This window comes from Pituophis catenifer, unplaced genomic scaffold (assembly GCF_029215685.1).
Source record: "Pituophis catenifer annectens isolate HBS135680 unplaced genomic scaffold, rPitCat1.0.hap2 SCAF_8, whole genome shotgun sequence".
NCBI classification, from domain to species: Eukaryota; Metazoa; Chordata; class Lepidosauria; order Squamata; family Colubridae; genus Pituophis; species Pituophis catenifer.
In genome coordinates, this window is record NW_027256888.1 from 3,396,745 (window position 1) to 3,423,215 (window position 26,471).

The 26,471-nt window shown below is 44.5% G+C and overlaps 1 protein-coding gene across 1 annotated transcript; it reads right to left on the bottom strand.

Annotated features, from left to right (window-relative positions):
- GRXCR1 (glutaredoxin and cysteine rich domain containing 1) lies at positions 1-22,411 on the bottom strand. Its single transcript, XM_070948927.1, has 4 exons — positions 22,001-22,411; positions 9,029-9,268; positions 1,818-1,883; positions 1-180 (listed from the first exon to the last, which is right to left on the bottom strand). Exons 1-4 carry the CDS (start codon positions 22,409-22,411, stop codon positions 1-3), a joined length of 897 nt encoding a protein of 298 aa, XP_070805028.1.
- Positions 22,412-26,471: the final 4,060 nt, after the last annotated feature.

Consider the following 26,471-nt stretch of genomic DNA (forward strand, 5'->3'; position numbering starts at 1 on the left):
TCAGCTCGTGCAGTTCTGGCAGCGTTGCAAGCCGTTCTCGTTGCATGCGGTGCACCTGAGGGCTTTGAAGGAGTCTGTAAAACGGTTCCGGAACATGGACATCTTGCTCCCATGGCACATCGAGCACGGAAGGAAACCGAAGCCCCCACAGGAGAGGCACTCGTGGGGGTGTTGAACTCTCTACAGGAACGGGAGGAAAAAAAGAACAATGGCATCTATTAGTGGCGTTATTAGACCAGTGGTGAAATCCTCCGTGGTTTGCCACTGCTTCGCTGCCCACAGATGTGTGGTGTGCGCCAAACGCACGCAGTACATGCACAGTGCGTGCCAGACACACGCTTCGCATGGGAAAAGGAGGCTTAAGAAGGTAAGTAGAACAGCGAGGGGGGAACAGCTGTGCCGCGCGATTTAGATTCATTAGAAAGCCTGCTTTCTAGAGAATATAAATCGTGCGGCACAGCTGATCATCGGAAATACCAGTTCGAACAAACCTGTAGCTCTTTTTTTTACTACCGATTCGCCCGAACTGGTAGCTTCTATTACTACCGGTTCACCCGATAACACAGGGGTGAAAAGCGAACCAGTAGCTTTTCACCCCTGCGTTAGACCCATGATCCTCAACCCTAGCAACTTTGAAATGGATGGACTTCAAGCCCCCCAAAATGGTGCAGTCCTTCGTGCTCTCTGAACTTCGTTGTTTTCCTGCAGAGATTTCATTAACCGTGGGTGACATCATCAGTGCTAGAAGGGAATGAGATTTTTGGAGGGGAGGAAGAGGAGAGGAGGAGGAGGAGGAGAAGAAGAAGAGGAGGAGGAGGGGGGAGGAGGAAGAGGAGGAGGGGGGAGGAGGAGGAGGAGAATACGAGGAGAGGAAGAGGAGAGAGAGGAGGAGGAGGAGGATAAGAGGAGGAGGAAGAGGAGGAGGAAGGAAGGAGAAGGAGGAGGAGGAGGAAGAAGAGGAGGAGGGGGACGGGAAGAGGAGGAGGAGGGGGGAGGAGGAGGAGGGAGAGGAGGAAGAGGAAAAGGAAGAGGAGAAGGAGGGGGAGGAGGAGGGGAGGAGGAGAAGGAAGAAGAGGAGGAGGAGGAGAATTGTTGGGCCCTTGGTACTCTCTGAGTTTGGTGGTTTACTTGCAGACGTTTCACTACCAACCCAGGTAACTTCATCAGCTGTAGAAGGGAGTGGGTTTTCCTCTAATTTTATAATCTAGGGGTTTCCTAGGAATGTTCTTGGTGATTCCTTGATTGGGCTGTTTGTTTATGGCTTAGTTGTTGTTCTACGGTTGATCTTGACGTTCACCTCTGCTTATCTGGGTGTTGAGGAGGTACTCTGGTCTCTCTGTTTCCTTTCTGACTTTTTGGACTGTCTCTTTTGAATAGTGTGCAAATGTGGTTTACCTCTATGTGCCCGTTGATGGCCAATTTGTATGCTTGCCAGGTTTCCAAGAATTCTCTAGCATTTTTGGATTTAGCTTGATCTGAGATGCTCACAGCTTCCCCGTTGAAACCACGGTTAAATCTGGTTAACTAATGGTTAACTCCCAGAATTCTCCCACAGATCCCCAGCATAATGGCTGTATGCACCTATATTCTTACCAATCCATGGGAAAATTCAATAGTCTATCATTTTAAGGCGAATAATCATAGCAATTAGAGCACAAAGGGTAAAAAAAAAAATCTTTAAATGCTTTAGTAAAGATTTGTCTGGAGAAACCAAGCGGGCCTTTTGTATATATTTGGATCAATATAATGACACACTCTTGTGACGAGGAAATCTGAGCTTTTATTCCATATGGATTTTTGCTAAGCGCGTTAATTACCTCAATTTTGGTTAAGAGGTCCTGCAGTTTTCCCGATTCATTCATTGACAAAATTTTCTCAGCACCCTAGAAGGAAAAAAAGCAAAAACTATTTAGTTGGTGTGGCTAGGTGTTCTGACCCAGCCTTAGCAGAAACAAGAAACAGACTCCTTCTCTCGAAAAAACCCTCTTGATTTATCTCCGGTGAATGAATGGCATTCACACACCGAAAAGTCCAAGCAAGAGTCCTCCAAGGAGTTAAATGCAGCAACAGACCTTATCAGTTCCTTGAGTTAATTGCCAGGCTGTGAGCTCCCAGCCGAAAAGCTGCAAATTAAGTTTGCCTGGCAAGCAGTCTTTGATGCACGAAACACAATGAGCAAAATCTCCGGAAATACGAACGGTTGTCTCCTACGACAATCACTCCCTTTCCTTCTATTTATTCCCCAGCCAGGGAAGGGCCATTCAGCATCCACATGTACTTTGCTTCCCGAGTCGACTCCTTGTCCTCCGTTGTTCCCCTCTCCTAACTGCTCTACGCATATGTGCATCTGGAACAGGCCCCAGCTATTCTTCCTCCTCACTCATCTCAGCCTCCAAAGGCAGCTGCCTCTCTGGTGGCTAGGAAATGTCAGACGGCCCTGGCTCTAACTCTGCGTCCGACACAGAACATCCATCAGAGACTTCCCCAGACTCCAGGACTGGCCCAAGTTCCTCCGCAACTTCCTCATTGTTTGAGTCTGCCGGCAGCTCTGCTGGCCGCTGGCGGGCCACAACAGTATGTGTGTACCTTACTGTGTGTGTGAGTAAGACACAGAGAGAGAAAGAGAGAGAAAGGTGGATGATGTTTACTTTTGAGAATTGAACAGAGAAAAGGAGAAACTCTTTTTGCAAAAAATATTGGCATAAATCAACACTTTTTCCGTTGTACTAAGTCAAGCCCGCTGAAGAAATAACATTTCTTTAAATAGTGTGACATGGGCATTGCCAAATGTACTTCTTGCTTTACTAAATATGCCTTCCTATCAAAACAGAGTTAAAACGTACTTTTTAATTTCTTCATAGACAGGTCGTCCTTGATTCAGGCTTCAATGGGGGTGTTGTGGCTCCGTTACCTGAGCCTGTGTCATTGGCAGGAAAGGACTCCGAGAGTGAAGGAGAGGAGTTGGCAAGGCCTCCCTCTCCAGGACCCTCCTCTCTGGCAATGCCTTCGGTGTCCGCCGAAGGGCAAGAGATAGGGCCAGGGCCAAGCAGGTGGACAGCGATGAGGGTAATGAGTCTTGGCTGGATCCTCGGCAGCGTCGCAGAGATAAGCGCGCACAACAGAAGAAAAGGCATGCCAGAGATTAGCTGAGTCACTGGACCACACCCCACAGGATATAAAAGGGGGTGAGGTGGCCATTCAGACTCTGTGACGGACAAAACTAACTACTCTCGAGTCACATTGCATCTTCGGAAACAACATTATCGGCCTTGGATTTATTTTACAAACTGGACAATTCTTGACTGTGGGTATTTTGTTTATTGAGTAAAAGTTCTTGGCAAGCAGCTACTGTGTTGCTGCCAAGCGTCTTATCAGAAGAATTGGTTGTCTGCCAGTTTATTTAACCCCCCGCTGTCTGTTTGTGTGCGTGTGTGAGACGGGGACAGAACAGGGGGCATGGCACAATGTCTCCTATACAGACTAGCCAACAGGTTGTGGCTTTGACACTTTTCAAAGACGCCTTGGAAACAAAGCCATTTCCCACATCAAGGAAGACAACAATTTGTCCGGAATAGTATAAAGTCAGGCGTGGGATTCAGCCGGTTCTAATTTTACATCTGGTTCGCTGAACTGGTAGTTGAAAGGACTGGCTAGCCCTGCCCACCCCACCTCATCCCTCCCAGGAGTCTCCACACAGCCCATTTTGGATGCCAGGTAAGTGCAGCGCCCGTGCGGAGGCTCTGGGAGGGCAAAAAATGGGCCTCCCGGAAGTTTTGGAAGTCTGGAAATGAGCCTGTTTCCAGTCTCCGGAGGGCCTCCTGAACCTAGGGGAGGCTGTTTTCACCCTCCCGGAGGCTCGAAGAAAGCCTCCAGAGCTTGAGGAGGGCGAAAACGTCCCCCGGCACCATGGTGCAGGAGGCCGAGTAGGCCATGCCCACCATGGCCATGCCCACCCAGCAACCAGGCAGAGAACCAGTTGCTAAAATTTTTGAATCCCACCCCTGTATAAAGTCTCCTTCTCAAGCAGTGTTGTGGCTCCATTACCTGAGCCGGTGTCATCGGCAGGAGAGGACTCCGAGAGTGAAGGAGAGGAGAGGAGTTGGCAAGACCTCCCTCTCCAGGACCCTCCTCTCTGGCAATGCCTTCGGTGTCCGCCGAAGGGCAAGAGATAGGGCTGGGGCCAAGCCACAGGTGGACAGTGATGAGGGTAATGAATCTTGGCTGGATCCACGCCAGTGTCGCAGAGATAAGCGCGCGCAACAGAAGAAAAGGCGTGCCCAAGATTAGGCTGAGTCACTGGACCACACCCCACAGGATATAAAAGGGAGCGTGGTGGCCAGTCAAACCTTGTGACGAACAAAGCTGAAAGCTTCCACGCCATTCTGCATTGCCGGACTTTTGCTATAGACTTTGCTGGATTATATCTGGACTTGTTTTACTCTGTAATTATTGAGCTGTTTCTTTTGATGTACCAGAAGTGGGGAGAAGTTATCTCTCCTCTTCGTAAATAATAAACTCTTGGCAGGCAGCCACTAGGTTGTTGCCAAGTTCCGTTATCATAAGGAAAAGGATTTTGCCAGCTGGTTTGGTCTTTAACTCTTGAACATCTGTTGGTGTGTGTGCGTGTGGTTGGGGACAGAACAAGCAGGAGGGGTGGACTTTAAGACCTCCAAGGTCCCTTCGGATCCTGTTATTCTATGTTGTATGGAGGTGATGTGAAATTTAGCACCAGCAATGGTTAAGGGTCCAGAGATGAGCAAGTGCTAAGTTTGGAGACCCCTGATAGACAGTTCTCGGCTGGCTGGGATTGTATGGCCATCTCTTTTGAACTTCTTAGCTTCTCATCTTAGCTAGGTCAGCTTCTGATGGCCAAGTTATTTTGCTTTGCTTTGCTTTTTAATTGCTCACAGCAGCCCTCAAGCTAAGAGTTAGCAGCCACTCCTAAAGCCTCAGTGGATATAGGAAGTATACAGCTACCACGGTCATTGCAAGTTTAATGAGCAAGCACCATCTGGTTCTCGGTCATTCTCTCGTGTTTTTTTCTCTAGGTACTTCCAATCATTCAAACTCGGACCCCTCCCTTCAGTTCCAAGTTCTCAAGAACATCACCGGTTGCTTGGAAGGGCCAACAACTTTCAATCTTCCGCTGAAGAGTGAAGAGATTCCAACTGATGAGAATGTGATTCGGAAAATATTAGAATGTGCAGAAATGAATAGATTAACATTGGCTGTATAGGAGAAGGAACAAATGGAATATTATATGACATGGGAGCTATTTTATGGATGGTTGGAGAATACAAACAGAAGTTAGAAACAAATGGAGATCAAGTGAAATGTAGAAAATATGTTTATTTTATTTTAATTTATTTTATTTTATTTCAAATTTATCTACCGCACCTTCTCCCGAGGGACTCAGGGCGGTGTACAGCCAGTTAAAAACATACAATACAAACGTTAAAAACAATTAAAAGAATATATATTAATTTGGCCCCAGTTTAAAATGACAAACCAATTAAAAATATTTAAAAAATATGTTAAGCCAGCCCGGCTTGCTGAAAAAAGAAAGTTTTGATGTTAAGATAGAGATGTAAACAATATGATGATTCTTACAAATATTATTGTTAAGACTATTGTGTTTAATGTTACTATTATATATTCCTTTTAGAAGATATGTTAAGAGGGAGATATGAATAGGTTGATTATGCTTATTATTGTTGTTATTATTATTAGATTAGAGAATTAATATCAGTGTAATGAATACCGCAAATTCTGATTGCACACAGATATTTGTACCCAGACGACACACTGTTTAATGGAAGATGAAATGTTCAAATTAAAAAATTAAAGAAAAATTATATAAAAAAACAACTTTCAATCTTCTGCTGTGTGTTTTTTGTTTTGTTTTGTTTTTGTTTTTTTTGTTTTTTGACAGATGGAAACTCGTTAAAGAGAGAAGCAACCTGGAATTAAGAAGAAACTTCCTAAAAGTGAGGACAATTAACCAGTGGAACTGCTTGCCACCAGAAGTTGTGGATGCTCCATCACTGGAGGTTTTTAAGAAGAGACTGGACAGTCACTTGTCTGAAATGGTGTAGGGGGTTTGTTTGAGAAATTGTAGCTTCTCTCTCTTGCTTCTCTTCTCTTACTAGATGTGCATGGATGTGTATCTTGTATGTAAAAGAAAATATATATATAACTTTTTCGTAACTTACTCATTGGGTCTGCGTTCCCTTGGCAGAAAATCTAGACTGGAATGGATCAGATCAGCCAAGCTTTTATCTTATTAAATATGATTTCTAATAATCATGGCAGAAGAGAATTATTGCCTCTCTTTCAAGCTCATTATCTCTGCTGGACTCCCTTAAAATGCTTGCTTTCACTGTAAAAAAAGAAATAAGGTCCAATTTTTCTGCCTGATAATTGCTTTTAAAATTCTTTTTTTTTAAATTTGATTCAAGATAGCAAAGGACTTGGCAGCTGAGTTTATTGTTCGATGCCATTATTTTTCCATCAAAAAAAAAGAAAAAGAATTAGATGTATTTTCCAATAAGATGCATGTGTCATCATCTATCTTTGATGGTTATTCCCGCTGGTTAAGTGGAAAGATTTCTGTCAAATAACTATTGTGCCTATCTATTCTCCTTAATTGTCCTCTTTGCTGGCCTCTTTCGCCCCTCCCAGACCTTCTGAAAAATGAAGGACAGTAAACACAGTGCTGCATTTTTTCTAAGTGCCTCCTTGCTCCTCTTCTTTCTGCTATTAGAATTTTAGTTGCCACCTAATGCTCCCTTCAAAAGCTCTTCAGATTAATTACAAGTTAAGGAGGCTGAGGGAGGGAGGGAAGGGAAGGGAAGAGGAGGGAGGGAGGAGGATGGGAGGGAGGGAGGGAAGGAACGATGGAAGGAAGGGGAAGAGGAGGGAGGGAGGGGGGAGAGAAGGAGGGAGGGAGGGAGGGAAGGAAAGACGGAAGGAAGGGGAAGAGGAGGGAGGGAGAGAGGGAAGGAAGGAAGGGGAAGAGGAGAGAGGGAGGGAGATGGTTGGGGGAGAGGGAGGGAGGGAAGGAAGGGGAAGAGGAGAGAGGAAGGGAGGGAGATGGTTGGGAGAGAGGGAAGGAAGGAAGGAAGGAAGGGGAAGAGGAGAGAGGGAGGGAGATGGTTGAGAAGGAGGGAGGGAAGGAAGGAAGGGGAAGAGGAGAGAGGGAGTGAGATGGTTGAGAAGGAGAGAGGGAGGGAAGGAAGGAAGGGGAAGAGGAGAGAGGGAGTGAGATGGTTGAGAAGGAGGGAGGGAGGGAAGGAAGGAAGGGGAAGAGAAGAGAGGGAGGGAATGAGATGGTTGGGAGAGAGGGAGGGAGGGAAAGAAGGAAGGGGAAGAGGAGAGAGGGAGGGAGATGGCTGGGGGAGAGGGAGGGAGGGAGGGAGGGAAGGAAGGAAGGAAGGAAGGAAGGAAGGAAGGAAGGAAGCAAGGAAGCAAGGAAGGGAAAGAGGAGAGAGGGAGGGAGGAAGATTGTTGGGAGGGAGGGAAGGAGGGAGGATCCCTTTTCTCCCACCTGTTACCTCCAGGAGGTTTGTATAATCGTGTGAAACGTCAACACGCCTCCTATTCTTTTCTTTTTAAAAAAAAAAAACACACCAAATAATCCAACCTCCAATCCGGGCGGGACCTCTTAGAGACCCAGGATTAACCATCCGTGCTTTCGTTGCGCCTCTCATCCGAAATCCTGCTTAGCAAACCCGTTGGACTAGATTTGAGGATTTCCACAAAGCTGATTTTTCTTGGCAGACCCAGATCCTGCTGCGTTGGGCCGGGACGGTCTTCCTCTTAGCGGGGACTGGACAGCTCTGCTTAGCTTATTTTCTGAACGGGGGTCTTTAAATAATACCTTTCCTCCCCTAAACCGGTCGAGCATGAAATTATGTTGCATATCGTATCATCTTCCTCCACCCTTTCAGTAATTTCAGCCCAAGTCCCCTTTTTATGTAACCTTCCAGCAAATTGACTTAAAATAAAAACGTTATATTCTTTTCCCAGCAGAGGGCGCAATTCGTTTTCAGATATGACCGCAGAAGATAGGGGGCAGAAACAGTTTATTTCTTTCAAAGATTTCTCTCTCTCTTTTTTTTTTTAAACCTTGCCTTTATTATTCTTATAAATAACTCCAGGCGACGAACATACCCCTAGGGGAGAGCTTAGTGAAGTTAATATTACAGGTATTACTCGACTTACGACAATTCGTTTAGTGACTGTTCAAAGTTACAACGGCCCTGAAAAACGTGACTTAGGACCGGTTTTCGAACTTACGAACTTTGCAGCATCCCCATTGATCAGGTCGATCAAAATTGGCAGCCGGTTCATATTTACGACAGCCGCCGTATCCCAGGGTCATGTGATCAAAATTCAGACGTGTGGCAAACCGATGCGTACTTATTGCAGGGGATCCCCTTTTGCAGCCTTCTGGCAAGCAAAGTCAACGGGGAGGCCGGATTCACTTAACAACCGAGGTACTAACTTAACCACTGCAACGATTCGCTTAACAACAGGGGCAAGAAAAGTCTTACCATGGGACACAGCTCACTCGACAAACGTCTCACTTAACTAAATAAATTTTGGACCGTAAGCCAAGGACTACCTCTGTATGCTATTCAAATTTTTTTACTACCGGTTCTGTGGGTGTGGCTTGGTGGGTGTGGCTTGGTGGGCGTGGCAGGGGAAGGATACTGTAAAATCTCCATTCCTTCCCCAATCCAGGGGAAGGTTACTGCAAAATCCCCATTTCCTCCCGATCAGCTGGGACTCGGGAGGCAGAGAATAGATGGGGGCGAGGCCAGTCAGAATTTTTACTACCGGTTCTCCGAACTACTCAAAATTTCCGCTACCAGTTCGCCAGAACTGGTCAGAACCTGCTGAAACCCACCTCTGATGCTATCTCTTTCTCCTGTGTGCATCCCTTTGGTTTCCAATGCTTTCAGATTTAAAATCTGCAGGCAGACACGCATAATCTCAACAATGTCTCAATAAGGCACTTACTTACCCCCAGATACTGGCCTTCGATGAAGGCAACGGGGACCGAGGGAGCTTCTCCTAGCTTTCGGCACCTCTCGCCGAGTTCCTTCCCGTAGTCTCCGTTCAACGCAATGTTTTTCTCTTCAAATTTCACCCGGTGGTTTTGGAAGATCTTCCGAACTAATTCGCATCTTTCGAAAGTCGTTCTCACCACCCGGAGGCTGGTGGTGTAAATGACAATGCGCCCGTTTTCCAAAACAGACGATAACTGCAAACATAAAAGAGATAGCGAGAGAGATGAGAGAGAGAGAGATGAGAGAGAGAGAAAGAGATGATAGATAGATAGATAGATAGATAGATAGATAGATAGATAGATAGATATGAGAGAGAGAGATGAGAGAGATAGAAATAGTGATTAGAGAGAGAGAGAAAGAAATAGAGATGATATATATAGAGAGAGAGAGAGAAATGAGAGAGAGAGAGTTTATATATATAGCGAGAGAGAGAGAGAGATGAGAGAGATAGAAATAGAGATTAGAGAGAGAGAGAAATAGAGATGATATATATATAGAGAGAGAGATGAGAGAGAGAGATGAGAGAGATTATATATATATATATATAGAGAGAGAGAGAGAGATGAGAGAAATAGAGATGAGAGAGAGAGATGAGAGAGATTTTATATATATATATATAGAGAGAGAGATGAGAGAGAAATAGATGAGAGAGAGAGAAATGAGAGAGATAGAGATGATAGAGAGACAGAGAGAAATAGAGATGAGAGAGAGAGAGAGAGAGAAAGATGAGAGAGAAATAGAGATGAGAGAGAGAGAGAGGTAGAGAGAGACAGAGAGAAATAGAGATGAGAGAGAGAAAAATGAGAGAGAGAAATAGAGATGAGAGAGAGATGAGAGAGAGAGGTAGAGAGAGAGAGGTAGAGAGAGAGAGGTAGAGAGAGAGAGATGAGATTTTATATATATATATAGCGAGAGAGAGATGAGAGAGAGAGAGAAATAGAGATGATAGAGAGATGATAGAGAGACAGATAGAAATAGAGATGAGAGAGAGAGAGAAAGATGAGAGGGAGAGAGAGATGAGAGAGGTAGAGAGAGAGAGAGAGAGGAAAGAGATTTTATATATATAGAGAGAGAGAGATGAGAGAGAGAGATGAGAGAGAGATAGAAATAGTGATTAGAGAGAGAAATAGAGATGATATATATATATATAGAGAGAGAGATGAGAGAGAGAGATGAGAGAGTTTATATATATATATATATAGCGAGAGAGAGAGATGAGAGAGAAATAGAGAAATAGAGATGAGAGAGAGAGAGATGAGAGAGAGATGAGAGAGAGACAGAAATAGATGAGAGAGAAAGATGAGAGAGAGAGAGATGAGAGACGTAGAGATAGAGAGGTAGAGAGAGAGAGAGAGAAGAGAGATTTGAGAGAGAGAGAGAGAGAGAGAGAGAGAGATGAGAGAGATAGAAATAGAGAGAGAGAGAGGAAGGAGATAGATAGATAGATAGATATTTCCATTACAGGTGGTCCTTGACATACGACTACCATGGAGCTCAAAGGTTCCTGTGGTTAAGCAAGAGATTTGTTAAGAGAGTTTTGCCCTCATTTTAGAACCTTCCTTGCCGCAGTCGTTAAGCGAATCAGCACAGGTCTTCAATTAGTTACAAGGTGGTTAAGGGAATCTGGCTTTCCCCCTTGTTGGAAAGTTGCAAAAGGGGATCACGTGACACTGGGACACTGTGTCCGTCATAAATGTGAATCTAGTTGTCAACCATCTGAATTTTGATCATATACAAACCATGGAAGATGGTTGGGAGGGAGGGAGGGAGAAAGGAAGGGGAAGGAGGAAGGAAGATGGTTGGGAGGGAGGAAGATGTGAGGGAGGGAGGGACGGAGGGAGGAAAGAGGGAGGGACAGAGGGAGGAAAGAAGGAGGGAGGGAGGGAGAAAGGAAGGAGGGAGGAAGAGAGGGAGGAAAGAAGGGAGGGAGGGAGAAAGGAGGGAGGGAGAGAGGGAGAGAAAAAAGAAGATAGGTGGGAGGGAGGGGGGAAGGAGGGGGAAAAGGAGGAAGGAAGGAAGGGAGAAGAAAGGGAGAAAAGAAGGGAGGGAGGGAGGGAGAAAAGAAGAAAGGTGAGAGGGAAGGAAAGGAAGGGGAAAGGGAAGGGGAGGTGCCATTGTGTACAAGTTGTTGCAATCACAATTCTCAAACCTTGTGCAAATTTAAGTAGATGCCAATCTGCCTTATAGAGTGTCACCAAAGGCGAAATATGCCAACCTTTGCTATGAGGGCATGCAGCTTTATGCTGAAATTTTATTTGTTTGGTTTCTATTCTTCTTTCTAACCTAATTAGCACTCTCAAAGTAGTGAATGCAATTTTCACAATTTCAGTAACAGAAATCCATTAACAGCATAAAACAACAGGTACAAACAGAGCCAGCTGCTGCATATATTTATATATAAATTTAGTTATTTATAAAATTGCCAAGGAGGTGTCTTTTAACCTCAGAATAACATTCCTTTAGCTGAATGAAGCTTTAAAAACGTTGAATCTGTGCCACGGCAAACCAATCTATTCAACAGGAAAGAAAAATAGAGCAGAAGTAATGATATTCGAAACCAACCTTTTGTAAAGATAAGCAGGTTAGAAAAAAAGTTTAATGACCTTAAACTGAATTAAAAAGAGAAGCCGGTGTCCTCTTATCAAGAAGCCATGTGCTCTGTTCTTATCAAGCTAATCTCCAGAAAAGATTTCCAGAACAAACTTAGTTTTCAAACACGTTGATGCTAGAAGGGAGCTAGCTGAGTCCAAAACCTTACGACAAAGATGGAGAAATATATTTTACCTTGCTACATGCAGTCAGGTACAAAATATCACACTGAATGAAGGGAAGGAGGGAGGGAGGGAGGAAAGAAAGTTAAGGGGGAAAAGGGAAGGAGGAAGGAAGATGGGAAGGAGGGAGGGATGGAGGGAGGGAGGAAGGAAGGAAGGAAGGAAGGAAGGAAGGTTAAGGGGAAGAGGGAAGTAGGAAAAAAGGAAAGAAGGAAAGGGAAGGAGGAAGGAGGAACCATGTTGCCAACTGAACAACAGCCGAGTTTCATTTGACAAGGAAAGTCATCAAATGGGGCCAAACTCGCTTAGTGTCAACTCGCAAAGCATCCCTGACCTGCTCTCGAGTTGCCATAGGCAAGGGGGATGGGAAACCGACGAAGCAGTACGGCAATCAAAGACAGGAGTACCTTCCAGACATATCTTTCTCAAGGCTGTCTCCCAGGGTTACCCACAGCAGCCGGAGGGGAGTGATCTCTACAACCCACAAAATTGCTCCATTGGCGAATATGATTGATGACACACCCTGGGGGGAAGGGGGAAACAGGGTCACGATTGGGGCCGTAAATTACGTGGGGTCAGAGCTGGCTTTATTTGGGAACGTGCCGACCTGAAGCTCCTAATAAATAACTGGATTTTTTTCGAAGCTTGGCTCGAGGCTCATGATTTAATGAGGGCATCCATCGGAACCCTTAGCACATTTCTCCCTTAACAACATAAATGTGGGGCTCGATTGTGGTCGTACATCGAGGACTATCTGTATTTATCCTTATCTGAGGAGGGGAAGAGTGGCTCCAGGAGTGGGCTTCAAAAATTTTAGCAGGGGGTTCTCTGCCCGGTTGTTGGGTGGGTGTGGCCATGGTGAGCCTGGCCTAGTCAGACTCCTGCATCACGGTGGAGGGAGTGTTTTTGCCCTCCCCGGGCTCCGGAGGCTTTCCTCAAACCTCCAGGAGGGTGAAAACGGCCTCCCCAGGCTCCGGAGGCCCTCTGGAGGCCAGAAACGGGCCCATTTCCAGCCTTACCGAACTTCCAGTAGGCCCGTTTTTGCCCTCCCCGAGCCTCCGCGTGTGTCCTGCACTTACCTGCATCCAAAACGGGCCGCATGGGGACTCCTGGGAGGAGCGGGGTGGGGTGGGAGGGGCCAGCCAGGAGTGGGAATTAGGGGTTCTCCAAATTGCACAGAATCTTAGCTACAGATTCTCCCAAACCCCCAGCATCCCAGCCCTGGATGGCTCCGTCTTGAAGCAGCAAGAGAGATTCGTTTCAATAAAGGTTGGAAAAGGCGCTTGAATTATTTGCGTGAATTTTGGGGGGGGGTTAATTCTTTATTAATGTAGCCTCCCAGCATTTTCACAGATACGAAGACAAAGGCTGCAGGCCCTTCCTTGGCCGGGGAAAAAACCGAGAGTTTAAATAAGGTTGAGGTTTAATTAATTATGTATCGGGGATCTTTTATTCGTAGCCCTTAGTTTAGATGAGGACATATGCTAATTATCCTAAGAGGTGTCATTCCAAGAAGGGTTTTTTTTTAAAAAAAAATGCATTGTTTTTATTTAATGCCTGATTTCTTCAGCAATCCAAATGAATAGTCCAAGGGGGGAAGGAGAGATGGGGAAGTGGGGGGAAAAGGATGAATTATTAAGACTTCTGGATGGGAAATATACTTCTCTCCAGAGTCCATTCGATGTGCATTTTCTTGGCTTCGGGGCGAGCGTTTTTATTCACGCAGTTCGACGTACCCACGGGTGTAATAAAGCATCTATATTTCATGGTCACATACTCTGCCATCTCGGATTTCCAACACGCTTGCCGAGGATTTTCAAAAACAGAAAATAGAGATTTGTAGCAGCCTCAGAATAACAGAGTGGGAAGGGGCCTTGAAGGTCTTCTAGTCCAACCCCCTGCTATGTGTCTACTGTTTCAGACACATGGTTGTCCAATCTCTTCTTTAAAATTTCCAGTGGTGGAGAATTCACAACTTCTGGAGGCAAGTTGTTCCACTGATTAATTGTTCCATCAGGAAATTTCTCCTTAGTTCTAGGTTGCTTCTCTCCTTGATGAGTTTCCATCCGTTGCTTCTTGTCCTGCCTTCAGGTGCTTTGGAGAATATCTTGACTCCTTCTTCTTTGTGGCAGCCCCTGAGATATTGGAACACTGCTATCACGTCTCCCCTAGTCCTTCTCTTTACTAAATTAGATATACCCGATTCATAAAACATAGAATAATAGAGTTGGAAGGGACCTTGGAGGTCTTCTAGTCCAACCCCCTGCTCAGGCAGGAGACCTTATACCAGTGGTGGGATTCAGCCAGTTCGCACCTATTCGGGAGAACCGGTTGTTAACTTTCTAAGCAGTTCAGAGAACCGGTTGTTGGAAGAAATCTTATTTTGTTTTTTTTCCACTTTACAGGGCTAATCCTGTAAGGAAGTCAGGAAGGAAACATTCTGGTGGTGTTTCTAGCCTAATCTTTATTGCCCTGCTTACAGAAACTGCCTCTCCGGTTAACCCTTGTTACATTGTAACAGCTAAGGCGAAGCGCCCATCGACATGAGTGACGTTGAGTTGGCCATGCCCACACGGTCACATGACCACCGAGCCACGCCTACCCAGCTGGTCATTAGGGCAGAGAACTGGTCATTAAATTATTTGAATCCCACCACTGCCCTATACCATTTCAGACAAATGTCCAATCTCTTCTTGAAAACTTTCAGTGTTGGAGCACCCATAATTATTGAAGACAAGTTGTTCCACTGATTAATTGTTTTAATTGTCAGGAAGTTTCTCCTTAATTCCAGGTTGCTTCTCTCCTTGATTAGTCTCCATCCATTGAATCAGAATACAGCTGGAAGGGACCTTGGAGGTCTTCTAGTCCAGCCCCCTGATCAAGCAGGAGAACCTATACCATTTCAGACAAGTGACTATCCAGTCTCTTCTTGAAACCCTCTCCCTCTTCTTTGTCACAGTCCCTGAAATATTGGAAGACTGCTCTCATGTCACCCCTAGTCCTTCTTTTCATTAGACTAGACATCCCCAATACCAGCAAGAAGGAATCTGCATTTCAAAAATGAGCCTGAGTGGCGTAGGTGGCTAATGCCTCCTACTAAGGCAGCATTTAACATCCAGCTGCCTGCAATTACTGCGAGTTCAATTCTCACCAGGCTCAAGGTCGACTCAGCCTTCCATCCTTTCTAAGGTGGGTAAAATGAGGACCCGGTTTGTGGGGGCAATAAGCTGACTTTGTACAAAATATACAAAAGTATGAAGGCTATTGCTTAACGCATTGTAAGCCGCCCTGAGTCTCCAGAGAAGAGCGGCATATAAAAATAAATAAATAAATAAATAAAAAATGAAGTCTGGCTAATTACGAATGGTCAAACAAGGGGCAATTCCAAATCTCTGCTAACAAATGCTCAGTCCTGCACATTGGCAATAGAAATAAGAACATCAAATATTTGCTGGCCGGAAACGATCTAAAAGTTGACCCACACTCTGTCAAGGACCTAGGACAGTGATGGCTAACCTTTTTGCCATCGCGTGCCAGGAGGCAGGGAGGGGGGAGGTAGTGCACGCATGCCCACACCCATAACTCTATGCGTCCCGCGCATTCGCGTGCGCCCCCCCTCCCCCCACCCGCTCCTGGCACATGATGGCCCAGTAGGCCCGTTTTTCTTTCTTACCTGGCTCCTCCGGCAGGGTGGGGAAGGCTGTTTTTGCCCTCCCCAGACTCCTAGAGAAGCCCTGGAGGCTGGGGACAGCAAAAAACAGACCTTCCGGTCCCACCGGAAGTTGTTAAATGGGCTGTTTTCGGCCTTTGGAGGACCTCCGGGGGGGTGGGGAAGGCTGATTTCGCCCTCCCCAGACTCCTAGAGAGACCCTGGAGGCTGGTGAGAAAGAAAAACGGGCCTTCCTCTCTCCCCACCAGGCCCTCTGGAGGCCACTACTTCTGGTGGGCCCAGAAGACCTGAAAATCAGCTGGCTGGCATGCACATGCACGCCGGAGTTGAGCTCGTGTGCCCACTGATACGACTTCACATGCCACCTGTGGCACGTGTGCCATAAGTTCACCATCACGGACCTAGGAGTACTCATTTCAAAAGATCTAAGCCCCAGAGCTCACGGTTAACATCATTGCAAAAAAAGGCATTAAGAGTTGTCAATTTTATTTTACGAAGTTTTCTCTCTGGTAACGCTATACTTCAAACTAGGGCCTACAAAACCTTTGCCAGACCTATCCTTGAATACTGCTCACCTGTCTGGAACCAACACTGTATTTCGGACATTGATACATTAGAGAGGGCTCAGAGGTATTTGACTAGAAGAGTACTCAAATCCTCTGCTCGGAATAAAATTCCCTGAGTCTCTGAGAATGTTAAGCAACTTTCTCAAACAGCGAGATTCGAAGATGTCGTCCAGGGCTGGTAGCTGGAGTCCGATAATATTCTGGGCATAAAATTATTTATTTCCTTTTATCTGTGTCCATGTCTATGTCTATACTGTTACTTGTTTCCTTGTACTTGTTGACAAATAAAATAAATAAAATAAATAAATAATTAAGTCTCAGTTATTTGGGAGCTGAAAGACAAATAGCAAAATCCCAACACTGCATAACTATTAGAGGAAAATCCACTTTTCTGCTGAAGAGGGATAGGAATGCAATTTCCTGCTGCTTGGATAGAGGTGAATCACCATGAGGACTACCGTCCTGGAGTCTTATCCTCCATCTTATAACCAAAAACCAAAGGAAAAAGATCAGCCCACGGTGGTTATGTCACCTTTCTTCCACGCTTTTTAGTTCTTCAGTTCACACCCGGAGGATGTCGAAAGGTGTTGTCCTGGCAACCACGTCACAGAAAGATGAAGGGGAAGGGGTCGCCATAGCAACCTTTCCTCCGCTTCAGACATCAAGGGAAAAGCCTGAGGAGATAAATCACCTCACGGGCAATGGAACCACTTTCTAGGAAGATCAAAAAGCCCGTTTTTCTACATCTACTTTTGTCAAAAGCGAGATGTTTTATTTTTTTCGGTGGAAGGGGGGGGGGGAAAAATCTGCCATTCCGAAAAGCAGAGAAGAATCTGGAAGACTTTTCAGAAATTTATTCTTTGACTTTCCTTTTTCCTTTCATGTCTGATGTCAGAGTTGTGGTTCCTAAGTGTCCTGCTGGTGGAAAAAGACACAGACAAATCTCCAAGTGGCCTCGGGTAAAGGTAAAGATTCCCCTCGCACATATGTGCTGGTCGTTCCCGACTCTAGGGGGCGGTGCTCATCTCCGTTTCAAAACCGAAGAGCCAGCCCTGTCCGAACACGTCAGCGTGGTCATGTGGCCGGCGTGACTCAACGCCAAAGGCGCACGGAACGCTGTTCCCTTCCCGCCAAAGGTAGTCCCTATTTTTTCAACTTGCATTTTTTACGTGCTTTCGAACTGCTAGGTTGGCAGAAGCTGGGACAAGTCACGGGAGCTCACCCCATTACACGGCGCTAGGGATTCGAACCGCTGAACTGCCGACCTTACGATCAACAAGCTCAGTGTCTTAGCTACTGAGCTGCCATCGTGTCCTCAACAAGTGGCCTCAACAACCCCCTAAAAGGATGCAAATGACCAGCAGTCTGCAAGGAGTAGAAATCCTCCCATTCCCCACCCTTCAGTCAGAGCTGAAGAAGCTTCTTGGATGAGAAGCGAATGTCAACTCGGAAAGATTTCCTGACCTGTTCCCCTAGGCAGGGGAATGGGGAATCGCGCCTCGCAGCTGCATTGAGGGATTCGAACCTCAGTCAAAACAAAGCACATCCTAGCCGACCGAAGTCAAGGCCATTTCCACGGAGACTTCTATGACCCGCAAAATTGCATCTAGGCACTGAGCCACCGCATCCCACATATGTTGCTTTACCTTGTATTAAAAAATCCTCTGATAATAATAATAATAATAATAATAATAATAATAATAATAATAATGACAAATTTTAAAGACAACTAAAACAAAAGCAGAATATAAGAAAGAAGTAATTGAGCAGCGAGCTGAAAATTGGAAACACAAAGCTCTGCATGGCCAATACTTGAAAAGTATTGAAGGCAAAGCTGACCAGAAACTAACTTGGAACTGGTTAAGATCAGGAGTACTGAAAAAAGAAACAGAAAGCTTTATTTTGGCAGCTCAAGAACAAGCCCTAGCCACAAACTGCATGAAGGCAAAAATTCAACATGTTACCACCAACAGCAAATGCCGCCTCTGCAATGAGAAAGATGAGACAGTCGACCACCTGATCAGTGGGTGCAGCAAAATTTCACAAACTGACTACCTACAACGCCATGACCGCGTTGCTAAGATCATTCACTGGAAATTGTGCCAGAAGTTTGGATTTGAGTACAGCAAAAACCACTGGGAACATCAGGTTGAGAAAGTTTTAGAGAATGAGAAACTCAAGATCTTGTGGGACTTCAGGATTCAGACTGACAGGCACTTGGTCCACAACACACCTGACATAACAATAGTTGAAAAGAAAAAAGTATGGTTCATTGACATTGCAATACCTGGTGATGCACGGATTGAAGATAAGCAGCAAGAAAAAAATCACAAAGTACCGGGACTTGCAAATTGAAGTTGAGCGACTGTGGAAAAAGAAATCGTGTGTTGTCCCGATTGTAATTGGAGCCCTTGGAGCAATACCCAAAGGGCTACCCCGCTATTTAGAAATTCTAAATTTGCCGGACTTGAACATTTTGACTCTACAAAAAACCACCTTACTCGGAACAGCTTACATCCTCCGACGATACCTTAACAGTTCCTAGGTCCTTGGTTAGGACTCGAGCTGCTGAGCTATTAACCAGCCTCAAAGGCTGTGAATCTCACTAAAGATTAACTAATAATAATAATAATAATAATAATAATAATAATAATTTATTTATTTATTTATTTATTTATTTATTAGATTTTTATACCGCCCCCTCTCCCGAAGGACTCGGGGCGGTGCACAGCCAAAGTTAAAAACATACAATATAAACAATTAAAATACGTTTAAAACAGAATTAAATCTAAAATGGCTCCCCAATTTAAAATGCCTTACCCATACCCCTATAAAAAGACGAATTTAAAATTTAAAAATTTAAAATTTCCACATTTAAAAAGGGGGGAGATTTAGGCCAGGCCAGCTTGATAAAATAGAAAAGTCTTAAGCGCGCGGCGGAAGGTGCGCAGATCCGGGATCCTACGTATCTCCGGGGGGAGCTCGTTCCAAATCGTAGGTGCCCCCACAGAGAAGGCTCTCCCCCTAGGGGCCGACAGCCGACATTGTTTGGCCGACGGCACCCGGAGGAGCCCCTCTCTATGGGAGCGTACTGGCCGGTGGGAGGCTATTGGTGGTAGCAGGCGGTCCCGTAAATAACCAGGTCCTAAGCCATGGAGCGCTTTAAAGGTGATAACCAGAACCTTGAAGCGCACTCGGAAGACCACCGGGAGCCAGTGCAGCTCGCGCAGGAGAGGTGTCACATGGGAACTCCAAGTCGCTCCCATCACCACCCGCGCGGCCGCACTCTGCGCCAGTTGGAGCCTCCGAGTGCACCTCAAGGGGAGCCCCATGTAGAGAGCGTTGCAGTAATCCAGACGAGAAGTAACGAGGGCATGAGTGACTGTGTGTAGGGAGTCCCGATCTAGATAGGGACGCAACTGGCGGATCAGGCGAACCTGATGAAAAATCCTCCCGGACACGGCCGTCACATGCTCTTCTAACGACAGCCGTGAATCCAGGAGGACACCCAAGTTGCGAGCCCTATCCGTGGGGGCCAATGATTCGCCCCCAATAGTCAGCGATGGCATTAGCTGACTATATCGGGACGTCGGAAACCACAGCCACTCGGTCTTGGATGGGTTGAGCCTGAGCCTGTTCCTCCCCATCCAGATCCGTACGGCCTCCAGGCACTGGGACATCACTTCAAGGGCATCGTTGGGGTGATCCGGGGTGGAGATGTACAGCTGGGTGTCGTCAGCGTACTGATGGTACTCCACCCCAAAACCACGGATGATCTCGCCCAGCGGCTTTACATAAATGTTGAACAAAAGGGGCGAGAGGACCGATCCCTGCGGCACCCCACATATGAGGGGCCTCGGGGTCGACCTCTGCCCCCCTGTCAACACAGACTGCGACCGGTCGGAGAGAAAGGAGGAGAACCACCTTAGTACGGTGCCTCCCACCCCCAACTCTTCCAACCGGTGCAGCATGATACCATGGTCGATGGTATCAAAAGCCGCTGAGAGATCTAACAGGACCAGGACAGAGGAGCAGCCCCTGTCCCGAGCCCTCCAGAGATCATCAACCAACGCGACCAATGCCGTTTCCGTGCTGTATCCAGGCCTGAAACCCGACTGGAACGGATCCAGATACGACGCTAATAATAATAATAATAATATGAACATAACAGGCCAGATATCACGGTTTTTGAGGGCAGAAACGTACAATTTATTGACATCACGGTACCAGGAGATGCCAGAGTCAAAGAAAAAGAACTGGAAAAAAATCATGAAATATCACGACCTGGTCATCGAAACTACACGGCTATGGATGAAACATGTCACAGTGATATCCATTGTCATCGGGGCACCATGTCCAAGAATTTTTCAAAATACAGCAAGAAATTGCAGCTTCCTGCAATAACACCAGCAGAACTGCAAAAAACTGCGCTACTTGGAACATCGTACATCTTAAGAAGGTACTTGGTTGATCCCTAGGATGCTGGCAGCAACCCGTATCAACCATTAGCACCAGTCAATGGTATTTGTGATGCATTTTTGAATGTTCAGTTGACTGAGTTTCATGTTTAATGAATAATAATAATAATAATAATAATAATAATAATAATAATAATAATAATAATAATAATAATATTACACTACTCGAAACATCATATTGTCAGGTTTCGATGTCGTCTCAATTAAAATTGCATTTCCAAACAAACAGTCTTTGATGAAATCTTTCATTTATTAAGCACGACAATCTGTCCCCGATTATGTCGAAGCCAACACTGACTTCCTGACCCCAAACCTTCCCTTTCCGTTCCCCAATTGTCTGCGTCTCATTGGCCACCTTCCAAATCACTCTCCCCATATCTACTACTTCAGCTCCCAGGAATGTCCCCCCTCCCAACACATCTCCTAGGGGATATTATCTTCAGGGAAAATAAGTAGATGAAAAGTCAAGCGTCCTCTTGCCAGCTGCCCCCTCTTCTCCTCCTTATGTCAGCACTGGAACGAATGTAGTTTGAAGTGCTGACACATATATTTTAAGAAGATACTTGGTTGATACCTAGGACACCGGCAGCAATCCGTATCAACCATCAGCGCCAGTCAATGGTATTTGTGACGCATTTTTGAATGTTCAGTTGATTGAGTTTCATGTTTAATGAATAATAATAATAATAATAATAATAATAATAATAATAATAATAATAATAATAATAGGAGAAAAATAATAGTAATAATAATAATGTACTTGGTTGATCCCCAGGACGCTGGCAGCAACCCCTATCAACCATTAGCACCAGTCAATGGTATTTGTGACACATTTTTGAATGTTCAGTTGACTGAGTTTCATGTTTAAAAAATAAAAGACAAAGATTATGAACAACAAATCAAAGAAATACATAAAGGTAGCCCTTGACTTACAACAATTCACTTAGTGACTGTTGAAAGTTACAGCATCACTGGAAAAGGTAACTTGTGACCGTTTTTCACACTTACGACCATTGAGGACCACCACCACCCCAATGGCCCCACAATTTGCATTCGAATGTTTGACAACTGATTCACATTTATGACGATCGCAGTGTCCCAGGGGTTAGGCGATCTGCTTTTGCGACCTTCTGACAAGCCAAGTCAGCGGGGGGAAACCAGATTCACTTACGACCGTGTTACTAATTTAACAGCTGCAGCGGTTCACTGAAGAAACGTGGACGAGAAAAATGTCGTAAAGTGGGGCAAAACTCCCTCAACACGTGTCTCGCTTAGCAACATTGGGTTCCATTGTGGTCGTAAGTACACAAGAAATTAAAATACACAGCCGCTGAGAGGAAAAAAAACTGACCCTCATTCACCAGGGGTGTGGGTTTGTGTTACACCTGAGAAGGGAAGCAGTGAAGGGGTGATTGCATAAAAGGAAAACTCGCCCGCTTACCTCAAAGGCTTTGCTTAAGTTGTCGAAAAGGACCTGGCCAGCGCTGACTTTATGCTTCACTCCTCTGACCGTCCCGTTTTTGCTGAGGATGTTGATTCGTTTGCTGCCGAACCCTCTTTCTTTGGCGGCCCTCAGGAACGCGAACGTCTCGTCCGTCTCCGTCTCGTTCTCATCGCCTTCCGAGCTGGCCTGTCCATTGTTCTGTCCATCTGACTCGCTGAGGCGGCTGTTGGGGTCGCTTTCCGAGCTGCTGGTACACTCCGAATCCAAGGAGTCAGATGTTTCTCCATTGGTGTAGACCTCCTTCAGGATCCGTCCGCTGTGAGAAGACGCGATGCGAAATCTGACTTTCCTCGGCTGCCTCTGCCCCTCCGCCGGGGTGTTGTCCCTCGTCAACATTGTCCCATCCATTGACGGGAACCCGCTTACATCATCCCTGGTCTAGGTTGTCATTAGAGACGCCAGATCCTCACACTAATAACAATATCAAAGTTGTCTTCCAGTGACAGCAGGACGGCTGATATGAAGCCACTGACTAAAGGAAACTGGATGCCCGAAACGTTCGAGCACAGTTCTGCCATGAATTATGGATGTCCCAGTGTGCTATGGTTACCTTTAAACGAACACCTGCAAAATGAGAACTTTCATTCAATATTAATGACCCAGGGTGTACTTTCCCTTCAGTGGAGGAAGCCGAATAATTCTGATTCTTTCTTTCTTTCTTTCTTTCTTTCTTTCTTTTTTTCTTTCTTTCTTTCTTTCTTTCTTTCTTTCTTTCTTTCTTTCTTTCTTTCTCTCTCTTTGTTCTTTCTTCTTTCCTATCTTTCTTTCTTTCTTTCCTTCCTATCTTTCTTTCTTTCCTATCTTTCTTTCTTTCTTTCCTTCCTATCTTTCTTTCTTTCCTATCTTTCTTTCTTTCTTTTTTCCTATCTATCTTTCTTTCTTTCCTATCTTTCTTTCCTATCTTTCTTTCTTTCTTTCTTTCCTATCTTTCTTTCTTTCCTATCTTTCTTTCTTTCCTATCTTTCTTTCTTTCCTTTCTTTCTTTCTTTTTTCCTATCTTTCTTTCTTTCCTATCTTTCTTTTTTCTTTCCTATCTTTCTTTCTTTCTTTCCTATCTTTCTTTCTTTCCTTTCTTTCTCTTTCTTTTTTCCTATCTTTCTTTCTTTTCTTTCTTTCTTTCTTTCTTTCTTTCCTATTTTCTTTCTTTCTTCCTATCTTTCTTTCTTTCTTTTCTTTCTTTCTTTCTTTTCTTTCTTTCTTTCTTTCCTTTCTTTCTTTCTTTCTTATCTTTCTTTTTTCCTATCTTTCTTTCCTATCTTTCTTTCTTTCTTAAAAAATATCAGAAATGTATCTCAGACACACATAGTACATCAGTTTTCATGGGTTTATGGGCAGGATACAAGAAATAAACCTGAAGAGATCGTGTGTAGGGTAATAGTGGATCCTCCCATCCCCTGAGGAGATCTGTATGAAAACAGGTGGCCGCGGGTGACCTACTACGCAAGTGGTCCTCGACTTACTACAGTTCATTGAGTGACCATTCAAAGTTACAACAGCAATGAAAAAAGTGAAAAGGATTTGCCAGTGACATCACCGTTGCCCTGGGGGGACACCCAATTGGGGACACTTTTCATGTCCCCAGCTGGAGCAAAGGACGAGCACTCAACCCCGCCCCAGGCAGCTCTCAGGACTCAAACACGGACTTGCTAACCTCCTGCCCAGTGTCCCAACCAAGTGAGCCATTGTGCTCCTTTGGTCAGGTAGATATAATTGGAAAAGACAGTCCTTCAAATAAATCGGTCCAGGAAGCTAATTCATCTAACTCAGGTCCTGCAAGAGAGGTGACTCACATGCCAATCTAGGTTTTGCACAAAACCTGTTCTGAACTAGCTCCCCAAACACGACAAACCCTCTGATGTGAATTCAAAAGATTCCTTTATTAGGAGTGCCTGCGGCCCTGGCAAAAAGTTTTTCTCGCAGGCTAACAAGTCATTCCGGCAGGGAGATGAATAGTTGTCTGACACATTGATCCATCTCCATCCCCTGCCTTAAAAACAATTTAAGATGTTGATATTTCAGTTCACTATGAATTCATATAGAATGGAATGGAATAGAAAGTATGGAATGGAATGGAATAGAATAGAATAGAATAGAATAGAATAGAATAGAATAGAATAGAATAGAATAGAATAGAATAGAAAATATGGAATGGAATGGAATGGAATGGAATGGAAAATATGGAATGGAATGGAATGGAATGGAATGGAATGGAATGGAATAGAATAGAATAGAATAGAATAGAATAGAATAGAATAGAATAGAATAGAATAGAATAGAATAGAATAGAAAATATGGAATGGAATGGAATGGAATGGAATGGAATGGAATGGAATGGAATGGAAAATATGGAATGGAATGGAATGGAATGGAATAGAATAGAATAGAATAGAATAGAATAGAATAGAATAGAATAGAAAATATGGAATGGAATGGAATGGAATGGAATGGAATGGAATGGAATAGAATAGAATAGAAAATATGGAATGGAATGGAATGGAATGGAATGGAATGGAATAGAATAGAATAGAATAGAATAGAATAGAATAGAATAGAATAGAATAGAATAGAATAGAATAGAAAATATGGAATGGAATGGAATGGAATGGAATGGAATGGAATGGAATGGAATGGAAAATATGGAATGGAATGGAATGGAATGGAATAGAATAGAATAGAATAGAATAGAATAGAATAGAATAGAATAGAATAGAATAGAATAGAATAGAATAGAAAATATGGAATGGAATGGAATGGAATGGAATGGAATGGAATAGAATAGAAAATATGGAATGGAATGGAATGGAATGGAATGGAATAGAATAGAATAGAATAGAATAGAATAGAATAGAATAGAATAGAATAGAATAGAATAGAATAGAATAGAATAGAATAGAATAGAAAATATGGAATGGAATGGAATGGAATGGAATGGAATGGAATGGAATAGAATAGAATAGAATAGAATAGAATAGAATAGAATAGAATAGAATAGAATAGAATAGAATAGAATAGAATAGAATAGAAATCATAAGGATAAAAGGAAGAAAGTTAGAGTCATGCAGTCATAAGTGGGAGGTGATGGGTGATGGGAACGATGAGAAGATTAATAGTAATAGTAATAGTAATGCAGACTTATGCTTATATGCTTATAACATATATTTATTTCTGTTTGGGAGTACATATTTGAGCAAAAGTCAAAATAATTTACGATCTCTCTCTTTTTTTCCCCGCTTTGCCTCTAACATTTGGAACGTTTTAGAAGCAATTGTATTTTTTTCTTTGACAGTTTGCTGGCTGTTTACTTACAATTACTTCTAGAGTGCATTTCATTTTCCCACAATTGCTGATCTCACTCCCTCCTAATGCTAAAAGACAATCCTACAGGGAGAAGTGATTTTATTTTAGATGGCTTAGAACCTTTATCTGGAGGAAATTTTTCATCCCACCCGCTTTCAAAGGGATCATTACAGTTTTGGAATCCCGTGTCAACCCAACGAGCTCTCGGTCCAATCTATATCATTCAGCGACAGTCAAACGGCAACAAAACTATTTCTTTTCTTTCTTTCTTTTTTCTTTCTACTTTCTTTTGTTTTCTTTACTGTGGCATGTTTTGCCATTTGAAACAAACCACTGGGATGACCGGGACACGGCACAGAGGCAACAAAGGCAGCTGATAGTTTCAAACCGCATCTTTATTGCTCCAAATTGCCCCAAACGTTCCCACATTTCTGGCAAGTCCCAGAGCAAAGTGATGACACAGACACACCCGTACAAACCTCCAGCAGCCTCTGGGCTGCAAGTAGTCCAGCCCAACGCTGTGAGCACAATGGCTGCAAAGCAAGAAATCCAGCAGGGCAAGTCTAGGAGTCCAGGAAGCAAAGGAACAAGGCAAATAATCCAGAAAGCCAGAAAGGAAGCAGGAAAGTTCAAATGTCAGCAACAGCACTCAACACTCCATGAATTCAGTGTTTCTTCCCGACAAATGCCCCTCCACAAAACATCTTCTTAAATCTCAGTCCCCAGGTGTGCCTTGTGAAGAGGGGTGGGGCACTCTCCTCCCAAGTAGTTGGGTCAATCTGCGCTGTTCCCGCCTTCTCTCCACTCTCCGTGCTCGGGGATCAGGAGGGGGTGGTCCTTGCTCATCGCGTGAGCTCTGGCTCTCATGTTCACTGTTTAAACTCTCTTGGTCATCCTGCTCCCCTTCCTCCCTGCCTACAAGCCGTCCCAATCCTGAAAGGCCCTGGCCTGACTCAGCCTGCTCCTCCCCACTTTCCTCCAAAGCCAACAAAGCTGCCCCCTCGATCTCCATCTGCTCCAGTTCCAGTTTGTCTTCCTCTGCAGATTCAGGCTCCGACGGGGGCCTGACACTTCTAGTAAATGGTTAGTCAGCTCTTATTCATTATTTGGA

Coding starts and splice junctions, on each gene's coding strand:
- GRXCR1 (XM_070948927.1), bottom strand. CDS start 22,411: ATGGATGGGACAATGTTGACGAGGGACAACACCCCGGCGGAGGGGCAG. Junction 9,269..22,000: donor ACTTAAGCAAAGCCTTTGAG/GTAAGCGGGCGA, acceptor TTATGTTTGCAG/TTATCGTCTGTTTTGGAAAA. Junction 181..1,817: donor ACCTCTTAACCAAAATTGAG/GTAATTAACGCG, acceptor CCGTTCCTGTAG/AGAGTTCAACACCCCCACGA.